This window comes from Pipistrellus hanaki, assembly GCF_964339955.1.
Source record: "Pipistrellus hanaki genome assembly, chromosome: 1".
NCBI lineage: Eukaryota > Metazoa > Chordata > Mammalia > Chiroptera > Vespertilionidae > Pipistrellus > Pipistrellus hanaki.
The window spans coordinates 62,317,598-62,345,189 of NC_140503.1; the positions used below are offsets into that span (position 1 = coordinate 62,317,598).

A 27,592-nucleotide genomic window follows, 5' to 3' on the forward strand; every position below is an offset into this window, starting at 1 on the left:
ATTTGTTTGAGATATATATATATGGGTTTGATAAACCTATAGCTGGGATTATAGGTTTTTGTTAATCCTCACCCAAGGAGATATATATATATATATATATATATATATATATATATATATATATATATTCCCATTGATTTTTAGAGGGAGTGAAAGGGAGGGGGAGAGACAGAGAGAGAAAAACGTTAATGTGAGAGGGACACATCGATTGGTTGCCTCCGACACACATCCCTACTGGGTTGGGGGTTGAGCCTGCAACCAAGGTATGTGCCCTTGACCTAGACCAGAATTGAACCCATGACCCTTCAGCCCATGGGGCTGATACTTTAGCCACTAGGCCAAACTGGTTAGGGCAGTTATGGGTTCTGGGAAGGTAAAGTACCATTATCACACTTCATATCAACATAACTTCTCACTGTTGATGTTGACCTTGATCACCTGCCTGAGGCAGTGCCTGCCAGCCTCCTCCGTCAGAAAGCTGCTCTTTCTCCCCTTCCCGTACTGCACTCTTTGGCAGGGCGACATCACACACAGCCCACACCAGAGGAGTGGAGGTTTATGTTTCCTTGAAGGTAAAGTGTAAATCATCTGGAATTCTTCGTGGGAGATTTAGGAATTTGTTTTGAAATTTAATTTTTATTTTAATCATCATAATATATGAGTACATTTTAAAAATAGAACTACAAAACTTATTAAGGAAACGAAGAAGTCCTTTGCCCAGTTAAGCTCGATTGGATCTGTTCTTCTCTCTCAGTGCTGATCTAAGGATATTCCCAGAATGCACCCTACTCCCCCAAACACTTGAGAATTTATTCTTGGGGTTTGTCCCCTCTGGACTGGCTTCCCTGATCCTCTCCCCTGCCAGGATCAGAGCCCCTCACAGGTACTCCCTGAGCCCCCACATAACGACCACCCTTCATTACAATGGCCCTATAACTTTCTATCTCTAGCTCCCTCTCTCCTCCCACTCCCCTGCTTCCTCTTCTCCCCCCTCACTCTCCTCTTCCCACTTCCCTCTGCTTCTGCCTCCACCCTGGGATGACTATGGAAACTCACTGAGGGCAGGACAGGTGTGTTGTGTACCCCGCTGGGAACAGAGCCTGGCGCGTTGTTGGCTCCTATTAAAATACGCTGAGTCTTTTCTCTTACCTGTGTGGTTCCCTTCCAGATGTTTCCACACCTACCGAATCTCCTCAAGGATCAAAAACCCTTCTTTCTTCCCTGTTACCGTTATCTCCTCTCCCGCTGAGTGAATGTCAAAGCCCCACCCTCAGCGTGTGCGGACCCGCCTGCCCTCCATCCCCAGCACCTGCCAGGGCTGTGGGCCGCTGGTCTAGTGAGAAATAAAAGCTTCCTCAGGAGCACAGCCCTCCACACCAGGCTTCACCCACCCTTTGGGGCATAGAAGGCTCCCAAGGGGCACAAGGAACCAAATAGTTTTAAGGGGATCAGTGACCAAAGCCCCAGCTTTCCTTAGCTCTTTTCTAAAAGTAACCAGCAGCCGAAACCGGTTTGGCTTAGTGGTAGAGCGTCGGTCTGCGGACTGAAAGGTCCCGGGTTCGATTCCGGTCAGGGGCATGTACGTTGGTTGCGGGCACATCCCTGGTAGGGGGTGTGCAAGAGGCAGCTGGTCAATGTTTCTCTCTCATCGACGTTTCTAGCTCTCTATCTCCCTTCCTCTCTGTAAAAAAAAAATCAATAAAATATATTTAAAAAAATAAAAGTAATTAGCAAAAGCAGGGGCCTTCCACCTCCCTCCCTGGCTTCTCTTTAACAGAACAGGGGACCACGCATTAACCTATAGTGAGACAGCCCACCCCTCAGCGCAGCCAGCGCTTTAGGGCAGAGAGATCTGTAGAGACCACTGGAATTGCTGCTGCTATTCCCGCAAAAAGGACAAAGACGAGATAACAGGTTTGTAGTTCTTTAACTCAAATACAATTTGAGAACCTAAGCAGGTTTTTTTAAAAATTAATTTCTGAGAGGGAAAGAGATATAGAAACATCAATGATGAGAGAGAATCATTGATTGGCTGCCTCCTGCATACTGCCTACTGGGAGTCAAGCCTGCAACCGACCAGCAATCAAACTGTGACCTCCTGGTTCATAGGTCAATGCTCAACCACTGAGCCACACAAGCCAGGTCACTTAAGCTGGTTTTAACAGACTGGAAAGAAGTCACTAACATTTTTGGCATATAATTTTTAATTAAGTTATTGTTGACAGTGTTATAGATGTCCCCATTTCCCCCACATTGTGGCATATGATTTTTATATGTATATATTTTTATTGATTTCAGAGAGGAAGGGAGAGAGAGAGAGAGAGAAGTCAATGATGAGAGAGAATCATTGATTGGTTGCCTCCTGCACACCCCTACTGGGGATCGAGCTGGCAACCTAGGCATGTGCCCTTTACCAGAATTGAATCCAAGACCCTTCAGTCCACAGGCTAATGTTCTATCCACTGCGCCAAACCAACTAGGTCGTGGCATATAATTTTGAAGGGGGTCACATATCCCAGTATTATTGCTGTATCAAACCTCCTTTTATTCCCAGCTAATGATTAATGTGAACAAAGTTTCTCCACATTTATATCAACACAAAACAAAAAATACATAGGAAGAGAATTGATGCTGAACTTTATCTCAGGCAAGCATTCTATCCAGGAATACATGAACTACTTGAAAATATAAACAGAAAAGTCATGCATCTAATAAAGAGATGTATTTCTAATATAATTTTTAATTATTTTTTAAAATATATATTTTATTGTTTTTTTACAGAGAGGAAGGGAGAGAGATAGTTAGAAACATTGATGAGAGAGAAACATCAGTTAGCTGTCTCCCACACACTTCCTACTGGGGATGTGCCCATAACTAAGGTACATGCCCTTGACCATAATTGAACCTGGGACCTTTCAGTCTACAGGCTGACGCTCTATCTACAGAGCCAAACCGGATAGGGCTATAATTTTATTTTTTATGTATAATTATTTTTATCAAAATGTGTAATATATTACCCTGGCCCGTGTGGCTCAGTTGATTGGGCATAATCTCATCAGCCAAAAGGTTGCAGGTTTGATTCCCGGTCAGGGCACATGCCTGAATTTCGCTCAATCCCTGGTTGGGGGGAGACATGCAATGCAGGAGGTGGCTGATCAATTTTTTTTTTTTTAAATCAATCTTTATTGTTCATATTGTTACAAAGGTTCCTCATTTCTTCCCCGCTCCACCAGGTTCCCACCCCACCCTCCGCCCCCTCCCCATCCCCCATTGTCCTCATCCATAGGTGCAGTTTATGTTCAGTCTCTTCCTCCCTCCCTTTCCCCGATAGTAAATCCCTTTTCGATAGTAAATCAGTTACTTAGCATTTTCTCATATCAATAATACCACCACATGCCCAATGATACATTTCACACAAAAGACATTTCCAAATAGGTCAACCAGCCTCATCCAGGCCCCACCCAAGGCACTCACAGATCAACACCCCAGCCCTATACTAACTCAACACATCCAGATCTAAGCCTTCATCACTTGATTCAGCAGACCCTCAAGTTCCCGCAAAAGTTTCCAGCCATGTCTGAGAGGCAGCCGTGGGGCAGGGGCAGGCGAGGAGTGAGCTGTTCCGGGCCTGGCTGCTCCGGGCCTGGCCTCTGTTGCTCTGGTTCGTTCCACAACCAGCTGCTCCGGGTCTGGTCACCGCCGCTCCCGACCTAGTTGCTCTGGACCTGGCTGCTGCTGCTCCGGGCCTGGCCGCACCCGACCCGGCTGCTCTGGGCCTGGCCGCTCCCAGCCTGGCAACCACTGCTCCGGGCCTGGCCGCACCAGACCCGGCTGCTCTGGGTCCGGCTGCCCTGGGCCCGGCCATGGCTGATCAATTTTTTTCTCTCTCTCTAAAATCAATAAAAAAATATTTTTAAAAATTCCAATGCATGCATTTGAAAGTGAGGTAATAGCTTTATTTAAACTTCAATATTCACAGTATGCTAGAAGTGACATCCTTTGCAACCACTGGGTCTTAAAATGAAAAGTTTTAGTGTTTGGTATGGTTTTATAAACTTCTTTTGGGGAGTATGGATCTTAGTGGGGTCCATGCTTTGACCAGCACCACCTCTGCCGGGACCGACTTCAGGCTGGTCCGTGGCACTCTTCTCACTCCCCTCCACGCAATTTCTCAGCCCCCTCCCCTTTTCAGGATACAAATCACACGCAGCCACATGCCGCTGCTGGAAAACTCACCTAGCACTTCTGAGCTCCTCTTCTTTCCTCAACTGTAAACCTTAACTTTTCTTACTGTGTCCATCTCTAACCTTCTGTGATTCTCTGAACGCCAAATCCTGTCACAGTCCAGTTAGGGACCTTTGGGGACAGTGCCCAGGAAATGAGGGTTCCCAGGACACTGCCTCAGAGCCAGTCACCATGCTTCTTATCTGTCCTTTGGTTTAGAATACTTTTCAAAAGATGTCTGAGTCAGGGAACCTTCTCTGATTAATACGAAACCCATAACATCTAACAACCAGCCCTTGTCCTGCATCCAACCCTTTAGATCAGGGGTCCTCAAACTTTTTAAAGTGGGGGCCAGATCACGGTCCCTCAGAGAGCTGGAGGGCCGGACTATATGAACTACTAATTCCTACTGTAACACCTCGGCTGCGCTCACTGCCCAAAAAACCTGGCGGGCCGGATCAGACTCCTCTGCGGGCCGCATGTGGCCCGCAGGCCGTAGTTTGAAGACCCCTGCTTTAGATCATAAGACCTGACACCCGTAAGGGTTTGGGAAGTGCCTGCTGAATGAACGCATGACCTGGCATGTTAATGTGCATTCACATGGTTACATATGACACACTGCATATGTCTGAATTAAGCTTTCCCACACAATGGCCTCTTGCAGAAACTGTTTTAAACTTTTAAAATTAATGAGATTTTTTTGGATTTAAAAGCAATAGCAAAAAAAAAAAAAAAAAAAAAAAAAAGCAATAGCAACAACAACAATAAAATCCAAACTGTTTAAAAAGACCAACCAACCCCAAGGGTGTGAGGCTGTGGAGCATCTGGGACCTATTGCTGGTGGGAATGTAAGATGGTACAGCCACTAACAGCCACTTCCATGCACTTACTTTATGATGCAGCAATTCCATTTGTGGGTATTTACCCAAGAGAAAGGAAACATATGTCCATATCAAGATTTGTATATGAATGCTCAGAGCAACTTTATTCTTTTTTAAAAAATACATTTTATTGACTTTTTTTTTACAGAGAGGAAGGGAGAGGGAGAGAGAGTTAGAAACATTGATGAGAGAGAAACATCAATCAGCTGCCTCCTGCATACCCCTTACTGGGGATGTGCCCGCAACCAAGGTACATGCCCTTGACCAGAATCAAACCTGGGACCCTTGAGTCTGCAGGCCGACGCTCTATCCACTGAGCCAAACTGGTTAGGGCACAACTTTATTCTTAATAGCCCCACACTGGAAAAAACTCAAATGTCCATCACTGAGAGAACATACAAATATCCCTGGCCCAGGAGTTTAGCTGATTAGAGCGCCATCCTATATGCCAAGGTTGTGGATTTGACCTCTGGTCAGAGCCCATACAAGAATCAACCAATAAACACATTAATAAGTGAAACAAACAAAAAAATTTGATGTATCTCTCTCTCCAAAAATCAATATTTCTTCCAAAAAAGAGAGAATAAATAAATAGTGATATATCAATACAATGGAATACTATTCAGCAATAAAAAAGAACAAATTAAGCTTACACACAACATGAATGGATCTTAAAAACATGCTGAGCACAAGAAACCATACACGAGATTACTGAGAGCATGATTTTATTTATTTGAAGTTCTAAAACAGGCAAAAATTAAGCTATAGTGACAGAAAGCTGATCAGTGTTGCCCAGGACCTGCGTGGGGTGGAGGATTGACTGGAAAGGAGCAAGAAGGAACATTTTAAGGGAGATGGAAATGTTTTGTATCTTGATTGTGGGGGTGGTGATAACATAGGTGGACATACTAGTTGAAATTCATTGAACTATACAGTTAAAATGGGTGCATCCTGTGTGAAAATGATTTCTAAAGCTGATGACAACACAAAATTTAGGAAAGATCTCTGACCACTCTAGCTGGTTTGGCTCAGTGGATAGAGCTGCATACTGAAGGGTCCCAGGTTTGATTCAGTCAAGGTCATATGCCTGGGTTGTGGGCTCCATCCCCATAGAGGGCGTACAGGAGGCAACCCATCAGTGATTCTCTCATCATTAATGTTCCTCTCTCTCTCTCTCTCTCTCTCTCTCTCTCTCTCTCTCTCTCTCTTCCTTCCTCTCTGAAATCAATAAAAATATATTAAAAAGAAAATCTCTGACCAAATGTCTGAATGGCAATGAGTGTATATAAGGCAAAAGATAACAAAACAATAGATAATCCACTTTGTAGCTTGTAATTCTTAAGGGAGGGACAAAGAGAGGGTGTTATTGGACCTTGGCTCCGAGATCTGGCTCTCTCTTGCTGGTGAGACCTCGGGCGAGTCTCTTGACCTCTATGAAGACTCGGTGCCCTCATCTATGAAATAGGGATGGCAGTAATGTTACTAGTATGGTAGAATGATGACCCGAATAAACACTACTTTCTTTTTGTGCTCCCTATCTGGATCACAGAAAACAAAATCCTGAACCTTACCTGACCTGGCCAACAGGTGTTGTTCATTCCCGGGCAGGGCCTTGACGGCACCTGAGCAAATGTGCCTGACCGGGAGGAAGACAATTATAGTACAATAACAGCGCGCCCTCGCAGAGCACTCTCTGTGCGGCTTTTCTGATTCCACAACATTCTACAAGGTGAGGGCTTCTCCAGTCCTGTCTGACAGACGAGCAGAGAAGAGAACAGCCAGTGACACCAGCAGGATACCGATCCACATGCTTTGCCCCAGAGCCCGTGCTCTGAAGCACCAAGCTAACGTGTCTCTTATTGGCAAAGCTGTCATTGGAGATAAAGGAGGGGAAATGAATTGGATTCGGATAGTAGCTTTATATAAACTTAAATATGAACCAAAGCTATACCTTTTCTGTAAGTTCTTTCATATAAAACTAGTGAAAGCTGATTGCATGATGGTTTGGAAAATCCTGCTCTGTTTCCAGTTTCAAGCGCTGTAAGAACAGGCTATAACTATTAACAGGGGCAACAAGAGACCTGCTTAGGGGGACCGACCCTCCTGGTGTGAGCACTCAAAGTTCTGTTCCCTGGGACACCTTTTCCTGGTCACCCCAGGCGGAGCTGCTCCCCAGTGAGAGGAGCTGTGGTGTGACCTGGACCAGGCTCCTGCCTCTTTCCAGCTCATTCTCACAAGTCCCTACATCAGCCAGGCTGAGCTACTTTTAGTTCCAAACTGGACCACAGTCTCTCTACTCTCTCTTTCCCCTCTGTGCCTGATTCCTGCTGTTTCTTCAGGTTGTTCCCAAGCCTTCTTTGCTCGACTCATACTCATTCCAAATCCAGCCAGACTGCTGCAGTGCAGCAGGTTCATGCCAGTATGGGCACCAGAGGTTAAAATACCCGCTTCCCTGAGTGCCCCTCCCTGCCATCCTCCAGAGGATCCCACCACTAAAGGGTTAATGTAAAGTGTTAATGCCAAGCATACCACCAGAGTTCCTCCAAAAAGCTGCTCTAGCACAAGACTAGCATCTTTTTAAAAAATATTTTTCAAGTTTTTTTTTAAATGTTTTTATTGATTTTGGAGAGGGAGAAAGAGAGAGAGAGAAACATTGATATGAGAGCAAAACATTGATAGGCTGCCTCCTGTCTACAACCGACACTGGGGATAGGACCCACACCCAGGTCATATGCCTTGATGGAAATCAAACCCAAAACCTTCTGGTGCATAGGAGGGCACCCAACCAACTGAGCCATACCAGCCAGGGCAGGACTAGCATATTTCTGAGGCCATGTCAGGTGCTAAATAATTGATCCCTGATATAACTATGTATAATGTAAATTTATGTAAGCGATGCCAAGAAGAGAATTTGGCGTGATGTGGGTATTAATTGAATACTTGTTTATTCAGTCTTCTTTTCGTAAATTTGTTGATGACCATCGTGACCATGATTATCATCAATGCTCTAGGGCTAACTCCAGAGACTTGAATGGACCTCAGCACTGTCAGGCTCCAGCTTCTGTTTAAGAGGAGGCTTTGGACCCCTGGAGCCAGTCTCTGGGGAGAAGCCAGTCTCTGGGGAGAAGCCAGTAGGGATTTGGTTTGGCCTAGCATTTGGCCATTTGGACAAGTACTTGTGGCATCCGGAAAGGTGGGGCAACCCACCAATTAGTCTTCTTGTCATTTTGCAAACCATGCTTCACCATTGATATATTAATTCATTCCATAAGTAGTTAGTAAGCTCCTACAGTGAGATGCTACTGGGCTGAGGCAGTAAGAGCTCAGAGTGGTATAAGACCTTCCCTGTCCTCTAGCTGCTTATAGTCTAACTAGAGGCCCAGGGCATGAAAATCCATGCACTGGAGGGGAGGGGGCTCCCTGAGCCCAGCCTGCCCCCTCTCACAGTCTGGGAGCTCTTAGAGGGGGGAGGCGGCCCAGCAATCACGAGAAGGCAACGCGCCATCACACTTTTGCTGCTGCCACTGCCTGCAGTGCAAGCCTCGGCCAGCCCTGGTTACCCTGGCAGCTGGGGGGCTTAAGGGACTGGGGAACTATGGAGACAGGCGCACAGAGCAGCTGGACCCACCTGGTTGGTGGGACCAGCCATGCTGAGTGCCTGCCACCCGAGTGAGGCTGAGAGGACTGGGTGCCATCATCTTCTGGCTGTGGGCACCACCATCTTTGAGGGTGTGACAGTCAATTAGCATAGTTCCTCCTTATTGACTGTGAGTGCCGCCATATTTGCAATAGCATGAGGGTCAATTAGCATATTCCCTCTTTATTAGATAGGATTAAAGTGCGAGATGTGCACCTAAGAAACAAGGGACGTTTTTAGGATTTGTGAAACAATGAGTTCAGAGAAAGGGGGTTAATGTCAGGCAGAGCAAAGTTGGGGAACAGATGAACCCTGTTTTGTTCACTGTGTGCTCAGCACTTTGCACTGTGTTTTGTTCAGTGTGTCCGTGAAAAATCTCACAGAATGGATGAATGAGAACAAACTACTCATAATTCTGCCAGAGGGAATCATTGTTGACATGTCAGTGCATTTTTTTTCTTTTTCTCTAAATATACAATAAACATATATTTTAAACTTCAGTAACTTTTTTTTTTTTTTTTAAAGTAGTATGTTCATCTCAGAAAAAGGAGAAAATGCTGATAAGCAGCATAGTACTAATAGCTAGCATGCTTCATGCTCATTCTTTGTCAGGCAAAACACGCTTCTCAGCTAGTGGTAATGACTCACATTTGGTATATATCCTTCATACTGGAATCTCTTTTATTCTAAGTGTTCACTTTTTAAAAATACTTGGGCTCAAGATTCTGCATTACTTAACATTATCTTTTAACATTTTTCCATGTCTTTGAAAATTCTTTTAAGAATCACTTTCAGTGACTGTTTATCCTATCCAGGGAGTTACTCTAACTGGTACCAGGCCAGGCAGAGACCCTACCCTCTATCTGTGGCTGATAGGGACTCCTGTAGGTTTTTAAAAAATTCTCAATATATTTGTATTGACTTTTATAGAGAAAGGAAGTGAGACCGGGTGCATGTGTGTGTGTGTGTGTGTGTGTGTGAGAAACATCAATGTCAGGGACACGTTTTAGTTTTTTTGTTTTCTTTTGTTGTTATTTAATAAACTTTGTTTTAGAACAGTTTAGATTTATAGAAAAATTGAGACGATAATAAGAGGGTTCCCATATACGTCGCACCCAGGTTCCCCATTATGAACATCTTACATTACTATGGGACATTTGTCACAGTTAATGAACCAGCACTGATACATTATTGTTCACTAAAGTTCAGATTTTATTCAGAATTCCTTGTCCTTTTTCTGTTCCAGGAACCCAGGCAGCAGACATTACATTTTATCATGCCTCCTTAGGCTCCTCTTGACTATGACAGATTTTCAGATTTTCCTTGTTTTGGATTACCTTGACTGTCTATTTTTTTCCTTTATTGATTTTTATTTTTATTAATATAGTTTTATTTATTTCAGAGAGGAGGGAGAGAGAGACTGGGAAATGAACAGTGACCTCTTGGTTCCTGGGTTGACACTCAACTGCTGAGCCACAAGAGCCAGGTGACCTTGACAGTTTGTTTTTTTTTCAATAGCCAGTTTGCCTCTTTTTTTTTTTTAATTTCTTTATTAAGTTATTACATATGTGTCCTTATTCCCCCATTACCTCCTTGATAATTTTGAAGAGTACTGTACTGGGCAGAGATTTTGTAAAATATCTCTCAAGTGGAACTTTTCTGATGCTTTTCTTTCTTCATTTTTCTTCTGATGTTTTTCTTGTTAGATTGATGATCCTGTGGGGAAGACCAGAGGTAAGAACGCCATTGCACCACATCATATCCAGGGGACATACTGTTAACTGGATCTTAATTTTCATCACCTGGTTGAAAGAATGTTAAGGATTCTCCCCTGTAAAGTTACCCATCTGCCCCTCCCCCAGGAAGTCTCTATGCACAGTAGGGGTTTATGCTCCCCCGTGAGGGCGGACTGTGTACATACATTATTTGCGTTCTCCATGGGAAATCTGCCTATTATCCCCCTTTTATTTGTGGGCTTGATCATTTATTTATGTCAGACTAGACCTATGGATATTTATTTTATCCTTTAGGCTGTGGTTCAATAATTCTGTATTTTGCTGCTCACATTGTTCCAGATTTGGCCTTTGGAAGCTCTTTCAGTTGGCTCCTGTGTCCATTTCTCATATCTCCATCTTCCTCTTCTTTTATTTGCTTATACTTCCTTCTGCTACTATAAAATGCTACAGGATCCATCTGGTGTATTTCCTGACCGAGTCCTAAAATTAATCATTTCCCCAAGGAGAATGTCGGGCAAGTTTAAATCGTAGCAAATGTGCAGTCAGTGTGGCTGGAAAGTGATCTGACAGGTGGGCCGTGAGACTCAACCCACCTTAGGAGGGTATTTTCCCAGCAGAAGCAGCTAGAAGTGCAAGTCCTAACTGAGAAATAGGTGACTCACCAGCTCCCAGGTTGTCTCCTCCCTCCCCCTCTTGCTGACAAGACTGTCCCTAAACCAGCTCCCACAGAGGGACCAAGGTCAGAGTGTCCCCGCCCAGTGGGGTAGAGAAGAATGGCCTGTCTCGGCCAAGTCAAAGCTTTTACCCAGGCCCAGCTGACACCTCCCCCCATTTGTGTATCATATATACTCCTCCTGCCTACAAAAAGTATTAAACAGGATTACTCTTACATTTACAGCTGCAATTAAACTATTATTAAAACTTGGGTAAGCCTGGCCCGAGTGGCTCAGTGGTTGAGTGTCGACCTATGAACCAGGAGGTCACAATCTGATTTCTAGTTGTGGCACATGCCCACCCAGGCTGTGGGTTCCAACCCCCAGTGTGGGACATGCAGGAGGCAGCCGATCAATGATTCTCTCTCACCATTGATGTTTCTATCTCTCTCTCCCTCTCCCTTCCTCTCTGAAACCAATAAAAATATGTATATTTTTAAAAACTTGGGTAAAAGGACAAGAGCACTGTAAAGAACAGTGTGTGTGTGTGTGTGTGTGTGTGTGTGTGTGTGTAGGCTGGGTCAACTTGTCTACATTCTCCAAATCACAGATTGCAAGCACCAGAAGGGCTTTCAGAAATAAACGCACTTAAGGGTTAAGTGATTTCTCAGGAAGTCACACAGCAAATGAGCCGAAGAACTAGGAATACTGTGACAGGTCTCCTGGTGTGAAAGTCCCCATTCTTTCCTCCCTTTCCAGGACAGTGAAAAGAACAGTTTTCCAGACCTTCTGTGGGACACAATGGCAAGACAACAGCTTGGGGCCTTTTTCACTCACTAGGTGAATAAACATGAGTGGTTGTGGCTGAGAAGTCTTTGGGACTATAATTAAGGGTTATTAGCATCCCCAGATGTTTGGACACAGGAGAAATAGGATGTAGACATGGGGAAATAGAAGTGGATAGTGGGGATCCTACCATTTTAATGGTTAAAATAAGGGAGAGGGATAGAGAGTTAGAAACATCGATCAGCTGCCTCCTGCACACTCCCTACTGGGGATGTGCCCGCAACCAAGGCACATGCCCTTGACCGGAATCTAACCCGGGACCCTTCAGTCCACAGGCGGACGCTCTATCCACTGAGCCAAACCGGTTTCGGCTCGTCCATATATTTTTAAAAATAATTCTTTAATTGATAAAATTATTATCCAGACTTTGTATACCCGTACAACCATATGTCAGGTTTGTTTTAATTTGAATAAGTTTCATTTGAACTAGCTGCCCTTGATGCTCCGCAACTTGCTTCCTCTTCCTAAAGACACATCCTCCATGTCTTTCTCTGGAAAAGCACCTCCATCTGCCTCCTTTTGGCGATTCTTTGTCCTCGCACCTGGGCGATTCTCCGAGCGAGCATCCTTTCTCCGCCGGCCTGACACCCGGCGCGGCGCCCGCAGGGGGCGGGGCGGAGGAGGCCCGGCGGTGGGCGGGGCCGCCCCATGGATATGCAGATGAGGTGGGCGGGCCCTCGTATAAGGGCTGTTAGCGGCCGGCGGCGCGCCGAGCCTCGGCGGACCCAGTCGGAGGCGGCGGCAGCGGCGGCGGCGGCGGACCCGGCTTCTCCCGGCGCACGGAGCCTGGCGCCCGGCCGTCCCCGCAGCGGGCCATGCCCCCGCGGGAGCTGAGCGAGGCCGAGTCGTCCCCACTGCGGGCCCCGACCCCTCCCCCGCGGCGGGGCAGCGCGACCACGGAGCTGGGCATCAAGTGCGTGCTGGTGGGCGACGGCGCGGTGGGCAAGAGCAGCCTCATCGTCAGCTACACCTGCAATGGGTACCCCGCGTGCTACCGCCCCACGGCGCTGGACACCTTCTCCGGTAGGTTCCCCGCCGCCGGGGGCCTCAAACCTTACACTGAGCACCGGGGGGCGGGGGCGGGGCGGCGGGAAGCCCCTCACAGGAGGCGAGGGGGCCGGAGGTGGCGCTGTGAGGCCTGGTGGCCCCGACGCCGCCCTCACCGACTCCCCCCGTCCCCTCTTTCCCCCCCCCCCCCCCTGCAGTGCAAGTCCTGGTGGACGGGGCGCCGGTGCGCATCGAGCTCTGGGACACGGCGGGACAGGTGAGAGGCTGGGGTGGCCGCTGCCGGCCTTGGGGGGAGGCGGTCCGGAGGCTGGGAGGCCCCAGTGGCATCAGGCCTGGAGGAGGCCTTGCGCCCCTCCCCGGCTCCCAGAGTCTCCCCGGGTTTCCAACCCCATGTGGGAAGCGGTTCCCGCTCCCTGCGGTGGGGAATAAACAATCCCACTCATGAGCGGCCTGGCCTTCCCACCCCAGGAAGACTTTGACCGCCTGCGCTCCCTCTGCTACCCGGACACCGACGTCTTCCTGGCCTGCTTCAGCGTGGTGCAGCCCAGCTCCTTCCAAAACATCACGGAGAAATGGCTGCCCGAGATCCGCACCCACAACCCGCAGGCGCCGGTGCTGCTGGTGGGCACCCAGGCCGACCTCAGGGACGATGTCAATGTCCTAATCCAGCTGGACCAGGGCGGCCGCGAGGGCCCCGTGCCCCAGCCCCAGGCTCAGGGGCTGGCTGAGAAGATCCGGGCCTGCTGCTACCTCGAGTGCTCCGCCTTGACCCAGAAGAACTTGAAGGAGGTGTTCGACTCTGCCATTCTCAGCGCTATCGAGCACAAGGCCCGGCTGGAGAAGAAACTGAACGCCAAGGGCGTGCGCACCCTCTCCCGCTGCCGCTGGAAGAAGTTCTTCTGCTTTGTGTGAACAGCTGCGGCGGAGGGGGGAGCAATGGACACAAAGCCACGGACACGGACACCTGGAGCCGGGGGTAGGGGCTACTGGCGGGGCCAGGCTACCCCGGGAGACTCTGTTCCCTTCTGAACTCTCTGGGGACGGGGGCCTCGAACTGCCCACTCATGCCGGGTGGAGCCTCGGGCCTGGCAGAAGGAAGGCTGTAAGGTGGATTTCTGTGGTTCCAGGCTTACAGAGAGATCCCAGCACTTTGGTTTTCACGGGATGGTCCTATCAGTGTCGGCCACCTCCAGGCAGTTTGGGATCCAATTCCCAGCTTCTTGTCGTGGGCCCTCAGGTCACGCTGGCTGAATCAGGAGCCCCTGTGGTGGTCCCCACCTCCTCCTTGGCACGGGGGTGAGGGAGAGCCCAGGGAGTAGCTGGGCATCTTGGAGAGCGGGGAGGTGTCACCCAGCCCTCTTCGGAAAGTTTGGGATGGACTGTGTGAGGTAGAAATCAGTGAGAGGTCAAGAGGGAGCGGGAAATGAGGCTTCTGGAGCCTTGAGACTGGAGTTCTGGAAGGAGAAGGCAGGTGGATGAGAGAGCCGGGCCTGGAAGGAGGGAGAGCAGAGCAGAGAAGTGGAGCAGCTGAGGAGTAAGACTGATACCGGGGCTGCCCTCAACCCCCAAGGCCAGGGCGGGCGGGGCTGGTCCCTGGGAAGAACTGGGTCTCAGGGCTCCCTAGCACTGCCCAAACTGGCTGGGCCAGGCGTGGGGCAGGAAGTGAGAGAGACCAGGCCCAGCAGAGGAGGGGGGAGAAGCTACAAACCAGAATCTGAAGGAAGAAGGGGCCGGGGATCACCTTTTTCTCCAAGGTCGCAGCCTAGAAGGTAGGGCCATGCGGACTGCAAATAAAGGTTTACGTTTCTGAAGCTGCTGGCTCTGTGTCATTTCTTGAAATGATGAACCCATGGCTCTCCCACAGCCCCCCTCAAGGCCCAGTGGTGAGGACAGAGACTGGTTGGGTACCAGAGGACTGAGGCTAGATTGAAAGGTGGGGCCTGGGCTAGATGGGACAGTGTGATGGGAACGGGACTGGGGGGGGGGGGCAGGTTTGGGGCTCCCCGCTTGGGGCTTAGCTGGTTCCCAGGAGAGGTAGCGTGGGAAGCAGCCTGGAAACGGGTTTCCCCAGGTGTCAGCGCCAGAGCTGCTTTCCCATGACCTCACTGGGCGGGCGGTGCCCCTCCCTCTCCCCCTCCTTCCCTGAGCACCTTGCTCAGTGCTGAGTTCTGGGGCAATCCTGAGCCCTCTAACCCTCCTTCTCAGGTCCTTCTAACAGTCCTCAGGGCCCCGGGCCCCGGGCGGGGGCTCTGTTTCAGAGCCTGAGCACGAAAGAATCCCATGCAGCCTGAACGTCAGCAAGCGGCCACACTTCTTGGGCTTGGGTTGATTGGCACTCAAAGCTCATGTGAGGACCTAGTCACAGGACCAATTGTCAATCATTTAAATAGCAATTTGGGCTCAGAAATCCCGTGGGAGTGAGGGTTCATTTTGTGAGGACCCTGAGAGGAGCAGGAATCCAGAGAACATTCCCTGAAATCGGAGCCGGAAGGAACGTTAAAGGGCGCCTTGGCAGGGGGTGCGGGAAGAGCACTTTATCTCACCCGCAAGGGAAGTGAGGCCAGAGGAAACGGTAATGTCTCACTGATATCACCACGTGGCTGTAGGAGCACTTTGCACACTCTAGTCAGGTACATGGGTAAGCGTTGCTCCTGCGGAGAGGGATTTCTAAGGCACACCGCAGACACCTGTTAAGCAACTGCTGGGCCAGGTGAGCGCTCACCCTGTCTCGGTCCAGTTCCCTCTGTAGGAAGTTCCAGCTGTGTGTGTGTGTGTGTGTGTGTGTGTGTGTGTGTGAAGAAGAGAATGGCTGAGGGACGGAAAGCCCAGCCAAGTGAAACCTCAGATAATCCCCAAGATTAGTTTTAGCCAAGACGGTCCGGCTCCTGCCCCACCAGGGCCCGTCCCCCAGAGCCCCAGCTACTCCCCTCCCTCTGTGCCCTTGCCCTTCCCGTGGAGCTGAGCTGCCCACGGCTGCCAGGTCCTGAGGGAGTCTCACACTCCAGCTGCACAGCCTTCTGTTACCTCAGCCCGGCCTGACACAGCCCCTGCTGGGGCAGAGACCTGGCTTCAAGATAGGGTCTGACATCAACCATGACCTTAGGCAAATCTTTTCCCTTCTCTGTGCCTCAGTTTCCTTATTTGCAAAATGAAAGACTCAGGACTCTGAATTAGAGGTTTTTTTTAACTGCTCCAAGGGTCCTTCGATGTACCAAGGACTGGGAGAGGAAGTGTGATCAGATGACCTCTGCCCTGCGCCCCTCTCCCCCCCAATCTTTCCCTCTGTCTCTGATGGTACCAGCCTCCACATCACTGTGTCCTCTCCTGCTGGGTCGCCGAGCCGGGTCAGAACCTCCATCAGCCTCACCCCTATGTCCCTCCAACACTACTGCCTTCCCTCTGGCACCTCTGCCTCAAGACTGTTACCAGCTCTTAGTGCCTGCAATGAACTCCCAGCTTCTCATTTCAGCGTTCAAGGCCTGCTTAAATCTGACCCAACCTGGACTAGGCCAGCCTGTCTCAGTGATCCCCACTTCCTGATTCCCAGTTATTTCTGGAATTCTGACTCCAAGTCTTTGCTTTTGCCAAATCCTATAGTTTGGAAAGTGTCCCCTACTCATGGCCTGTTTCTCCTCTAACCATCTTCCAACACTGCCTTCTCCAGGAAATGTGTCTTACTGTAGCAGTGGCCACACTGCTCCCTCAGCACATCGAAGACACTGAACTTGGTCATGCACTCAAGTTGTATCTCCCCAGCTACACTGAGAGAAAGTCCCACTCATGCCTCTGTGCTCTCATGGGATCTTGGGCTCAAGCAGTTTTTGCTGCTGGGCTTTAAGAGCTTAAGATAAGAAGCCAACCAGTTCAGCTCCGGGTTTGTGTCACTGAAGCCTGGGACAGGCCTAAGAGCATGGCTTTGCCAGAAAGGCCTGTGTGTCACCTCTGGTCCCAAACCCTGCTTCTGTCTCTCTACAACACAGTCTCTCTCTACCTTTTTTTTTTTTTTTTTTTTTTTTTTTTTTTTTTTTTAACTTTAGAGAGAGAGGAAGAGAGAGACAGAGAGACATCAATTTGTTGTTCCACTTATTATGCATTCATTGGTTGATTCTTGTATGTGCCCTGACTGGGAATCAAACCTGCAACCTTGGTGTATCAGAACAACAATCTAACCAACTGAGCTACTTGGCCAGGGCTCTCTCTACTTTTCTGGTACTGTTTTTATTTCTTTCTCTATCTCTCCTTCTTTTGCTTAGATTAACTGGATAAAATTCGTTTTTTTACATATACATTTGTACATATGTGCTTATCAATTTAAAATGTTTAATGTCTGGCCGAGACCGGTTTAGCTCAATGGAAAGAGCGTCGGCTTGGGGACTGAAGGGTCCCGGGTTCGATTCGGGTCAAGGGCATGTACCTTGGTTGCGGGCATATCCCCAGTAGGGGGTGTGCAAGAGGCAGCTGATCGATGACTCTCTCTCATCGATGTTTCTAACTCTCTATCTCTCTCCCTTCCTCTCTGTACAAAATCAATAAAATATATTCAAAAAAAAAAATGTTTAATGTCTGTGTAACCACCCCTTAGTGGATTTTAAAAATGTGTTTAGTTTTTTCATATAAATACTCAGAAAAAATTGGAAAATTCAAAGAATTAGAAGATTAAAAATTTACATAGTGTGAACTCTCAAAGGTAAAATTTTTTCATATGTTTTTTAAAATATATTTTTTTATTGATTTCAGAGAGGAAGGGAGAGGGAGAGATAGAAACATCAATGATGAGAGGGAATCATTGATTGACTGCCTCCTGCACTGGGGATTGAGCCAGCAACTGGGGCATGTGCCCTTGACTAGAATTGAACCTGGGACCCTTCTGTCCACAGGCCGATGCTCTATCCACTGAACCAAACCAGCTAGGGCTTTAATATGTTTTTATTTGATTTTTAGAGAGAGAGGAAGGGAGAGGGATAAAGAGTTAGAAACTTCAGCCAGGACCGGTTTGGCTCAGTGGATAGAGCGTCGGCCTGCGAACTGAAAGGTCCCGGGTTCGATTCCAGTCAAGGGCATGTACCTTGGTTTCGGGCACATCCCCAGTAGGGGGTGTGCAAGAGGCAGCTGATCGATGATTCTCTCTCATCTATGTTTCTAATTCTCTATCTCTCTCTTCCTCTCTGTGAAAAATCAATAAAGTATATTTAAAAAAAAAAAAAAAGAGTTAGAAACTTCAATGAGAGAAATATCATCGATTGGCTGCCTCCTGCAGGCTTTCTACTGGGATCAACCCTGCATCCTGGGCATGTGCTCTGACCTGGAATCGAACTAGTGACCTCTTGGTTCAAGGGTGGACACTCAATCACTGAGCAAAATTGGCCTGGCAAGATAATTACATATTTTTTAAAATATATATATTTTTTTGATTTTTTAGAGAGGAAGAGAGAGGAATAGAGAGTTAGAAACATCGATGAGAGAGAAACATTGATCAGTTGCCTTCTGCACACCTCCTACTGGGGATGTGCCTGCAACCAAGGTACATGCCCTTGACCGGAATCGAACCTGGGACCTTTCAGTCCGCAGGTCAATGCTCTATCCACTGAGCCAAACCGATTTTGGCAATAATTACATTTTGATAAACTTTCTTCCAGTCTTTCCTTGTATGCATATTGAAAATTTTTTTGTTGTTGTTTTATTAATCCTCACCCAAGACACATCAATTGGTTGTTTCCCACACTCATCCCAACCAGGGTTGGCCATGGAACCTGCAGCCCAGGTTTGTGCCCTTCACCAGGAATCGAACCCAGGACCTTTCAGTGTCCAGGCCGATGTTCTAACCACTGAGAAACACCAGCCAGGGCTATATGCATATTTTAGAAGCATTTTTGTGACATGTTACATGTACAATTTTGTATTTTTTCTTTTCTTTATTTAAAAATTTAACAGTAATTTTCATGTAATTATAAATTCTGAGGCTGTAACCATAGATTCTGTTTGCTTACTATTTCACCCTGACTATAAATAACTTCTTCAACTAGATCCCCATTTGGGGGGCATTTGGGCTCTTTAACTTTTTTTCCCCCCTATTATAAATAAGACTACATCAATAGTTGATTATTTATATATATATATATATATTAGATTTTGTACAGAGAGGAAGGGAGAGAGATAGAGAGTTAGAAACATCAATGAGAGAGAGTCATCGATCAGCTGCCTCTTGCACACCCCCTACTGGGGATATGCCCACAACCAAGGTATATGCCCTTCACCGGAATCGAACCCTAAGTCGACGCTCTATCCATTGAGCCAAACCGGTTTTGGCTGATTATTTTTTCTATCATTGGTTGGTGACCACCTACAGAAAAGACATTATTGTCTTTGACTTAGAAACTGAGCCCCAATACAATCCCAAGTTACTCTTTAAAAAAAAGTTCTCATTGCTTTTAGAGAGAGAGGAAGAGAGAGGAACAGATAGAAACATTGATCTACTGTAACCTGGGCATGTGCCTTGATTGGGAATTGAACCGCAGCCTCTTGGTTCTTGGGTGGACACTCAACCACTGAGCCACACCAGCTGGGCCCAAGTTTCTCTTGAGGGATCTTGGTGTCATGTATGTGCGCCTTGGTGGGGAGAGGCTCTTTCTATGGAAGCATTACTAGCAGACTGCAGGTGTCCAATCAGCACAAGTACTAAATGATGACATTTATATATCTGTGTCCATGTGCATTTTTCTGTGTCCCTGTTTTTGCTCTTGTGTATTTAAAGTGTGTATTGTCTTTATGCAAAACTCTAAATAACTCCATATTCATGCAGGTCTGTGTATTTATGTCTATAAGTGTGGATGTCTATGTTTATAGAAGATGTATATAGCTCTGTACGTGTGTCTGTGTAGCCGGAAGTCTGCCCTTAGGAGTGTGTCTGATACATAGTCCTGTATGTGTGTCTGGGCCTAGTTTCTTGGGAGCTGAGTGTCTATGTATCTGTCTGCCTAACGTCAGTTCTGTGTGGCTGTCTTTCTCCGTGTGCACCTCTTGCTGGGTGTGTGTGCCGGGCCTGGCGTGGTGTGTGCCTCGCAATTCATTGGTTGCTTTCCCCTGGGAGCGGAACAGAGCCCAGGGCAGAGGTGACACACCCTCCCTGAGCTCCCGTTCTCCTGGGAACCCGCCTGGCAGAGTGAGTGAGACCAAGAGCAGACTGCGTCAGGAGCCCGGGCCCCTTTTGCAACCAGCCCAGGCCCCAGGCGGTTACTGTGGCTCTCACAGGTCAGACCTGCCACGGTGCCTGCTGCCAGGAAGCCCGGCTCCCAGCAGGGCTATGCTGTCAGCTCCTCCTGGGCCTGGGCCAGATCCTCCGTGAGCAGAGCTCCGCCAGCTGAGGGGCCACATTAGTCACCCGGTGGCAAAGCAGTGCTGGCTGTCCCAGGGGCCATTGCTTTCTGGCCCTGAACGCAGCATGCTTAGGCAGCCTGACCTATTACCATCTTCTCTTCTTACAACTGGATTTCAAGATAGGCCAGATGGCTCTTTAAAAATGTTTATTTATTTGAGAGAAACATCAATTTGTTGTTCCACTGATTTATGCATTCATTGGTTGATTTTTGTATGTGCCCTGACCAGGGGTCAAACCCCAATCTTGGCGTATTGGGACAGCATCTAACCAACTGAGCGCCCAGCCAGGGCCCCCATGGCTCTTATTAGCTCCACTTATCAGATGAGGAGACCGCAGCCCAGAGCCACATCACCAAGGGAAAAGCAGAGCTGGGCTTTGGACCTGGGTTTCCTGACCTTGCGTCCAGGCCTCTTTCCAGTGTGCCACCTGGGTGTGTGTGTGTGGGGGGGGGGGTCCAGCCCCTAGAAATGATTCTCTTAAAGGGCCAGGCTGGGAAACATGGTTTATGGGACAGACGAGGTTGTTGTAGGCTGGGTAGTGAGGTGGAGGGAGACCGGGCTGGAGGTGGGATGTGAGGAGAGATGTCAGCACTGAATCAGGTCTGCCTTTCTAATGGAATGTTCTCCAGCCTTTCTCCACTGGACCTAGGATTTGTCCCCTAGCTGGGATGACTCAGATATTTTTGAAATTGAAGGGGAGCTTTATTAATAACCTGGACTTACGTTCATCCTGCTTCTAACCCCTTTGGAAGGCAGAGCCAGTCCTTGTCACCAGCTCCATGGCCTCCTTGACTCTCACCTGTGCCAACCTGCCTCTGTCCCCGGGTATCCGGATGACTCCCCGGCCCCTTGGTAGTGAGGGCACCAGAGGAGCCTCTGGGCCCAGTGTGGGCTTAGGGGTCCCTGGGGCCACTTGAAGCTGGAAGAAAAGCAGGCAGCACACACCTCACTCAAGGATGCCTGACCTATGCCGGCCTCCTCCCTCAGACCTGTATTCTCTGTGGCCATGAGCTGCCTCCACCCCTCTCCTCTCCCTGCCCCGTCCCCTGCACAGTTGGGCAGCTAGCACAGCTTGTCCCCAGAGCTATCCCTCCAGGGACAGCAAGACCACCCTCCCGGTGAAGACAAGGGACCTGCCTCTGTGTGCATTTTCTACCCATAGCACCTCCCCACCCCTACCCAATAGGCCGTGTGCTGGCCACTCCACCTTCCTCAGGCCTCCTGTTTCAGCCTCATCCTTGACTTGCTGGACAACTTTGGGTAAATTACGGCCTTCCTCCTTATCCGAGTTTCTCCCGGTTACGAAGTGGGGCTAATACTCTCTGCCCCTCCCTGGCTCCCAGGGCACCTGCAGGAATCAGCAAGATAATAGCGAGGAACTGATTTAGAGGAAGCTATCGAGAGCCAAGTGAGAGGTATCAGTGCTGGCCTGTGTTTACCTGGGTGTGGCCGTGGGTTCCCAGCCTCCTGGGGCTCGGGACCAGCCCTGACAGCTTCTTGGCCCAGCTTCGGGCTCCTTTGTCTCATTTCCAGAGAAAGGACAGAAACCAAGCCCAGCTGTCTGGTCAACAGAGCAAAAACTTTGGGGTTCAGGAATGCTGGCATCCTGGCCAGGCTCTGTCCCCACCACTGGCGGTGTGACCTGGAGCCAGTGACTGCCCCTCTCTGGCCTCAATGACTTGGCTCTGATAGCCTCCCCCAGCTATGCACTCAGGGGCCCTGGAACCTGCAACAAGAAATAACATCCTAATTTTAAGATCGAAAAGATCTTGCCATCTAGTCCAAGTCCTTTACTTCTCATAGATCTGTCTGGGAACCACAGACTAACCCTGGTCAACCTGATTACCCCAAGGTCATAAACTGATTGATTGCAAAGGGGATCATGCAGGAGAGAGTAAGTGGGTCAGAAAAAAATCCATTGGGAGGATAACTCCAAGTGAGTTAGTGAGTCAATAAAAAGAGGCTCTGCCTCACTGTCTGTTCTCTCCTCTCTAGGTCTGCTCTGCTTCTCTCTCACCGTAATCTCCCCACTCCGCACCTGGTTCCCCTGAAGCTGGCCCTCCTGCAGTCAGCCCTGTCACTGGTGGTGGCATAGCCACCCATCCAGACTCCCAGGACAGAAAACCTGGAGGCTCCACTGACTCCGCTTCTCCCTCTTCACCTTTTGGGCTTACGCCCAAATCCAGGAGCCTGATACTCTGCACCAAGCCCAGACCCCCTCACCTCCAATGTGTTTGAGCCTCATGAGAATGCACCACAACTGGGACCCTCAGAGCTAACTATATGGCCCAAAGACTACAAGATTCATGGTTTTGCTTTGTTCCTAGCCCTATTTTATGCTCCTTCTTGCTCTTTTTATTCTTGGTCCTACTTTCTATTCGTGTCATAATTTATAGTCCTCTTTAAATCTTTCCTCAGCCCAGTGTGGCTCAGGGTTTGAGCATTGACCTATGAACCAAGAGGTCCCGGTTCAATACCGGGTCAGGACACGTGCCCAGGTTGTGGGCTCAATCCCCAGTGTGCGGTGTGCAGGAGGCAGCTGATCAATGATTCTCTCTCATTATTGGTGTTTCTATCTTTCTCCTTTTCCCTTCCTCTCTGGGGGAAAATAAATAAATAAATAAATAATAATATATATATCAATATATTCCTTCCTCAGTAAGGCAAGTGATAGGCAAACAAAATAAGATGCCAATAATAATATCAATACAACCAGTCTTCACCTGGTACCTGATGGCCCCTCACCTTCTGCCTGATTCCCCTGAAGCTGGCCCTCCTGCAGTCAGCCCTGTCACTGGTGGTGGCATAGCCACCCATCCAGACTCCCAGGACAGAAAACCTGGAGGCTCCACTGACTCCGCTTCTCCCTCTTCACAATCCAGGTACCAAGTTTTGAATTTGTTCCTTCCCCAGATCTCCAGAGCTCTCGCTTCTTTTCCATCCCCACTGTTTCTACCCCAGAGTTTCATGGACTGATGATTTGTTTCTTTCTAAAATATATCTGAATACCTGCTCAAAACACAATTATTATTACAAAAGCAATAGCTATTCATTGTAGAAAACTTAGAAAATGCAGGTTGACAAAAAGAAGAAAACAAAAACCACCTGTCATTTTGTCATGAGAGCTAACACTGTGGACATTTGTTTTGTTTTGTCTTTTTTTTTTAACCCCACAGCAAGGGGCTTCTCGGTTTGTTTTCCTGATTTTGGCGCCCGGCTGATCGCCCAGGAACCACCCGGCAGGCTCTCAGAGAGCCTGTGGGAGAGTTTGGGCACCCCCAGGCCAGCTGAGCTTCGGGGTGTGGGGCTTCCAGGCGGCACTATTGATGACAGCCCCTCCCGGGGGGTGGGGGGTGGGGGCCTGAGCAGTACTTTCCCAGGCTTCAGCCTGGCTGTGGTTGGGTGGGGAAGGGAGCGGTCTTGTGCAATAGGACAAACCGCTCCTCATTCAGGGCTGTTTGTTTAAGTGAGCAGGGATAGGTTTGGGAGAAACAATCAGGGTTTTGTTAGTGTTTATTTGAACTGTTAGGACAAATAAATTTTGTTAAAACTCTCCAATATAGGGAAGGCGGGATGGTTATAAGGGATAAGATGATGGAGCCCCAAAGTTGAATGTCTGGGAGCGACAGGCTGTTAGCACCTGCCCACCTCAAGAGGACCTGAATCTGGCGCCTGCATTATTGCAGAAATATGGGTTCCTGATTGCCAGTGCCCTGTTTTCACAAGAAGCTAGAAAAGGATATTTTTTAAAAATATTTTTTTATTGATTTCAGAGAGGAAAGGAGAGAGCTAGAGAAATGGAAACATTAATGATGAGAGAGAATCATTGATTGGCTGCCTCCTGCACATCCCCTACTGGGAGGGTCGGGATCGAGTCTGCAACCTGGGCATGAGCCTTGGCCGGAATCGAACTTGGGCCCTTTAGTCCGCAGGCCAACACTGTATCCACTGAGCCAAACTGGCTAGGGCAGGATTTTTTTTAAATGAAGTTTCCTGACTCTTTAAATGTTGATAACTTAACTAAAGAAAGCACTGTTTGGGTCAAAGTGTGATTGCAGGCTGCCAGGTACAACCTTTCAGCTAGTCTTTACTGTACATCTACTATGTATTGTACTTCACATAGGTTACTCTGTCTTATTTACTGGGCATGGCTACCTCCTTCTCCCTGTGGCTCGACCTCTAGTGATAGGGCCTGCTTACCTGCCCATTTCTTTGCCTTTTTTTTTAAATTTATTTTTCAACTTTAAAAAAATATTAATTTATTCATTTGAGAGAGAGAGAGAGAGAGAGAGAGAACTATCAATCGTTGTTCCACTTATTTATGCATTCATTAGTTGCTTCTTGTATGTGCCCTGACTGGGGATCAAACTTGTAACCTTGGCGTATTGGAGGATGCTCTAGCCAACTAAGCTACCCAGCCAGGACTTGTCTATTTCTTAAACGTGAATTTAGATCAGCCCATTCACCCGCCCAAACCCCCAAGTGCCCATCAATGTGGCCTCTACCCACCAACCTCCCTGTCAGTGCTTGAGCCAAACTGAGCAGCTTGCTGGTCTCCAAACAAATCAAGATCCATAATCTCCACTACCCAGCTTTTGCTCTCTATGATTTTTGTTATGCCTGGAACACCCACAGGTGTTTTTTTTTTTAATTTTTATTGTTGAAAGTATTACGTATGCCCACCCTCACACCCCCCATTGACCCCTTCTAGCCCACATTTTAAAATTTATTTATTTTTAGAGAGAGAAACACCAATTGCTTGCCTCCTGCATGTGCCTTCATCAAACCTGCAACCTGGGGATGTGCCCTGACATAAAATCTAACCTGCCACCTTCTGTTCCATGGGACGATGTTCGAACCAACAGAGCCACCCCAGCCAGGGCCTGCGCATCTCACTTCATACCTCTTCCCTGAAGCTCCAACCTCCTTCTTTTTATTTATCCAATTTATTGGGAGTGACAGTGGTAATAAAGCTGTATAGGCTGCAGGTATACAATTCTACATTATCTGTTCATTGTATTGTGTGTTTACCACCCCAAGTCAACCTTCTTAATCTCTAAGGCTTGACCAGCTCTGCTTTCTTCAGCAGCCATTTGCTGGATACCTCAGAGCCACAAGCACAGGGGAAGCAGAGATAACAAGGCCCCATCCCTGTCCTGAGGAGTCCTGCCCACACGAGGGCAGACATCTACTCCTCGGCAGAGCTGTGTGAGCCTGACAGGATGGAGGGCAGCTTTGACTTCTGCCTGGGAACGAGGGACGGCTCTTTGAGCTGGAGGACAGGGTAAGTAGGAGTTTCCAGGGAAAAGAGGCATTTGAGGTGGAGGTAACTGCCTGTGCAAAGGGATGGAGGTGTGAGATTCCGAGAAAGGAGTCATGTGGGTGGGAATGGACAGAGGACAGCTGGGGAAGTCACAAAGATAAGGAGCAATCTGGAGCCAACAGTATATACATCTCTTCTGCCTGTTCTCCAGGAGAACAGAGGTGGCATCTTTTTTTTTTTTTTTAATATATTTTATTGATTTTTTTACAGAGAGGAAGAGAGAGGGATAGAGAGTTAGAAACATCGATGAGAGAGAATCATCCATCAGCTGCCTCTTGCACATCCCCTACTGGGGATGTGCCCGCAACCAAGGTACATGCCCTTGACCAGAATCGAACCTGGGATCATTCAGCCCGCAGGCCGACGCTCTATCCACTGAGCCAAACCGGTTTCGGCAGGGATGGCATCTCAATTTTCATTGCTTCACACCTGACCCCTGCCTGGGACTGTGTACTCTGCTCAAACCCTTGCAGCCAAGATCACAGCGCCCAACAGCGGTGAGAGCGCCCCCTAGTGGCCCTTGTGCGAATTCACCTCTTATCGCCGTGGCTGACCCAGGGATGGTTCTTTGCCTGGCATGTACTCACTTCATCTCTACCCTTCCCTGAGAGGATGTTCCCTTCGGCCCAACAAACACTCATTAAGCACTTACTCTGTGTTGATAACTGCTCTAAGAAATGGGATACAGAGTTTAAGGAGTCATTAATCACCTCAGCCCTCGAAATGCTTTTTGAAATAATAGGAGTTGATTAATGCTGGGTGGACCAAAAGAGGAGCAAGTCGTTTTGAGCCTTGAAGGGTGGATGAGTGGCTGGCAAATTCGGAAACAAAAATGCAGTGCCCCGTGAGAGGGGTCGAGCAAAGCAAGGTCAGGGGCCCAACCCTCTGCCATCCACTCCGTGTAGCGCAGCACCAGTCACTACGGTCATGGAGTGAGGGGAGACTCAGAGACCACTGAGACGCCATCTGTGTCTCAAGGAGCTAAGCCCCGTGGGAAGACAATAAGCTCCGGAAAGGGAAAGGGGGTGCTCTGAGCGCAGGGTCCTGTTAGCAGACGTAGGGTGTGAAGCAGGGATGTCACTCACTGACTGTGAGCAGGAGGATTTCAGGAATAACGAGTTTAGGCTGAAAGATGAGAAAGGGGGAGGTGGTCCAGGCTGAGCACAATAGGCACACACACAAAAAACAGAGAGGAAAGTTCCCTGTCCTGGGGAGCTAGGACCCTTTGCTTCTTGACCTGGGTGTTTATCTTCTGGATGTGCGCAGCTATGGAAACCCAGAGCTGTGCACTTGTGACATGCATGTCCACCTGGGTCAGACTCCAGTTGTTTAAAATTAGCCTCCAGCCTCTCACATTGCCATTTTACTCTTCTGTAGAGCACTTACCGCAATCCGAGTCTCCCTTTTGTAAGACTAGGCTCTGGAGCCAGTTAGGATTTAAATCCAGTCTCCCCGCACCAGCTCTAAGACTTTGAGAACTTTGCTGTCCGTTTCCTCATCTGTGAAATGGGAATTATAGTACCTGTACAGTATTACATACAGGATTGTGTGCTGAGACAGTAACTTGAGACGCGTAAAGCATTTACATAGTGCTTTGTGTGTGCTTATCTTGACAAGACAGAATTCCTAATGATTGGCAATACCTAGCACATAGAGGCTTAATTTGTTGAACTAAAGAATAAACGAATTAATTAAAAGCATGCCTTGTTTTTTGCACCAAGATGTGGCTCAAACAAAGGGAGATAGGGTGTGGGTGGGACTGGAGCACAACTAAAGGCTCCTGGGTGGGCGTCCAGAGTCCGGGGAGCACTCTGCTCCTGTGAGGCCAAGGCTCCTGTGGGTGGGAGGGGACAGGGGTGACCTGGGCCCCACAAAAAGGGCAGTGAAGAACCAGGGCTCGTCTGTGTGCC

The 27,592-nt window shown here is 48.3% G+C and overlaps 1 protein-coding gene across 1 annotated transcript; it reads left to right on the plus strand.

Annotated features, from left to right (window-relative positions):
- Positions 1-12,694: 12,694 nt before the first annotated feature.
- RHOV (ras homolog family member V) lies at positions 12,695-14,794 on the plus strand. Its single transcript, XM_084871407.1, has 3 exons — positions 12,695-13,000; positions 13,183-13,241; positions 13,454-14,794. The coding sequence occupies exons 1-3, from the start codon at positions 12,793-12,795 to the stop codon at positions 13,895-13,897; spliced, it is 711 nt and encodes a 236-aa protein (XP_084727533.1). The 5' UTR covers positions 12,695-12,792; the 3' UTR covers positions 13,898-14,794.
- Positions 14,795-27,592: the final 12,798 nt, after the last annotated feature.